General features: G+C 28.9%; 1 protein-coding gene across 1 annotated transcript in view; it reads right to left on the bottom strand.

Annotated features, from left to right (window-relative positions):
• Positions 1 to 212: 212 nt before the first annotated feature.
• The window catches only part of LOAG_08873 (hypothetical protein), a 3684-nt gene continuing 3122 nt past the window's right edge, over positions 213 to 774 (bottom strand). Inside the window, exon 8 of the mRNA XM_020447819.1 lies at positions 213 to 490. Within this exon, the coding sequence (XP_020301990.1) occupies positions 440 to 490 (51 nt within the window). The 3' untranslated portion in view covers positions 213 to 439. The remainder of the gene's footprint in view (positions 491 to 774) is intronic.

The raw sequence follows: 774 nt of genomic DNA, 5'->3' as shown, positions 1-774 counted from the left end.
TAAAATATAATAGGACATTGAAGAGGTTAGCATTCTCATTGAGAAAGAAAAATGCTCAAATTTTGATGAAATTCCAACTGAAGCTTTTCAAATCCGTGAGATTTTATCGTTATTTAATTGTTGCGTTCGAGAAGCTGTAGGAATAGGCCTGGTCCTTACTAAATCCCTCATAGATTTCCAGGAATTATTGGTTTGGTCTGTGACGATAGTTCGAGGAGTTGAAAATGTATGTTGTCAAACAATGCACATGAAGCACAGCCCAAATAAGAATTAACACAATCGAAATTTGACAGTAAGGATAAACAATATTAGATCATTTTCCTCATCCTTTATTTTCTCTCATTCTATATTTATCCAGCCACTTTCATCTTTTGTGGTAAAAATTTGGTTGAGAATAAGTAGAGTTTGTTGCCGCTTTAGCCTTATCAGAAAAACTGCATCATATATATTCTTCACATTCACGGAATTCTCTGATTGCTGCACGCCGTATCTGAAATTTTTGTTCATATTATATGGTTTGCAAAATAAAATCTTGCATCAAACAGATCACTTTTTGACTCAAGATTTTGTTTTTACAGTTGCATGCAGATCAATTATGCATGGAACTGCAAAAGAAGGAAATTGAATTACTTTATTAATAACTACAAGTCAAGTCGAATTTTATAATAAAATATTTTCTTAAATCTACAAAGGATCAAAATTATATATATATATATATATATATATATATATATATATATATATATATATATATATATATATATATATATAGTA

This window comes from Loa loa (assembly GCF_000183805.2).
Source record: "Loa loa unplaced genomic scaffold supercont3.67, whole genome shotgun sequence".
In the NCBI taxonomy this organism is placed as follows: domain Eukaryota; kingdom Metazoa; phylum Nematoda; class Chromadorea; order Rhabditida; family Onchocercidae; genus Loa; species Loa loa.
Note: the sequence above shows the minus strand (reverse complement) of the source record. Positions and strands in the feature narration are given on the sequence as shown.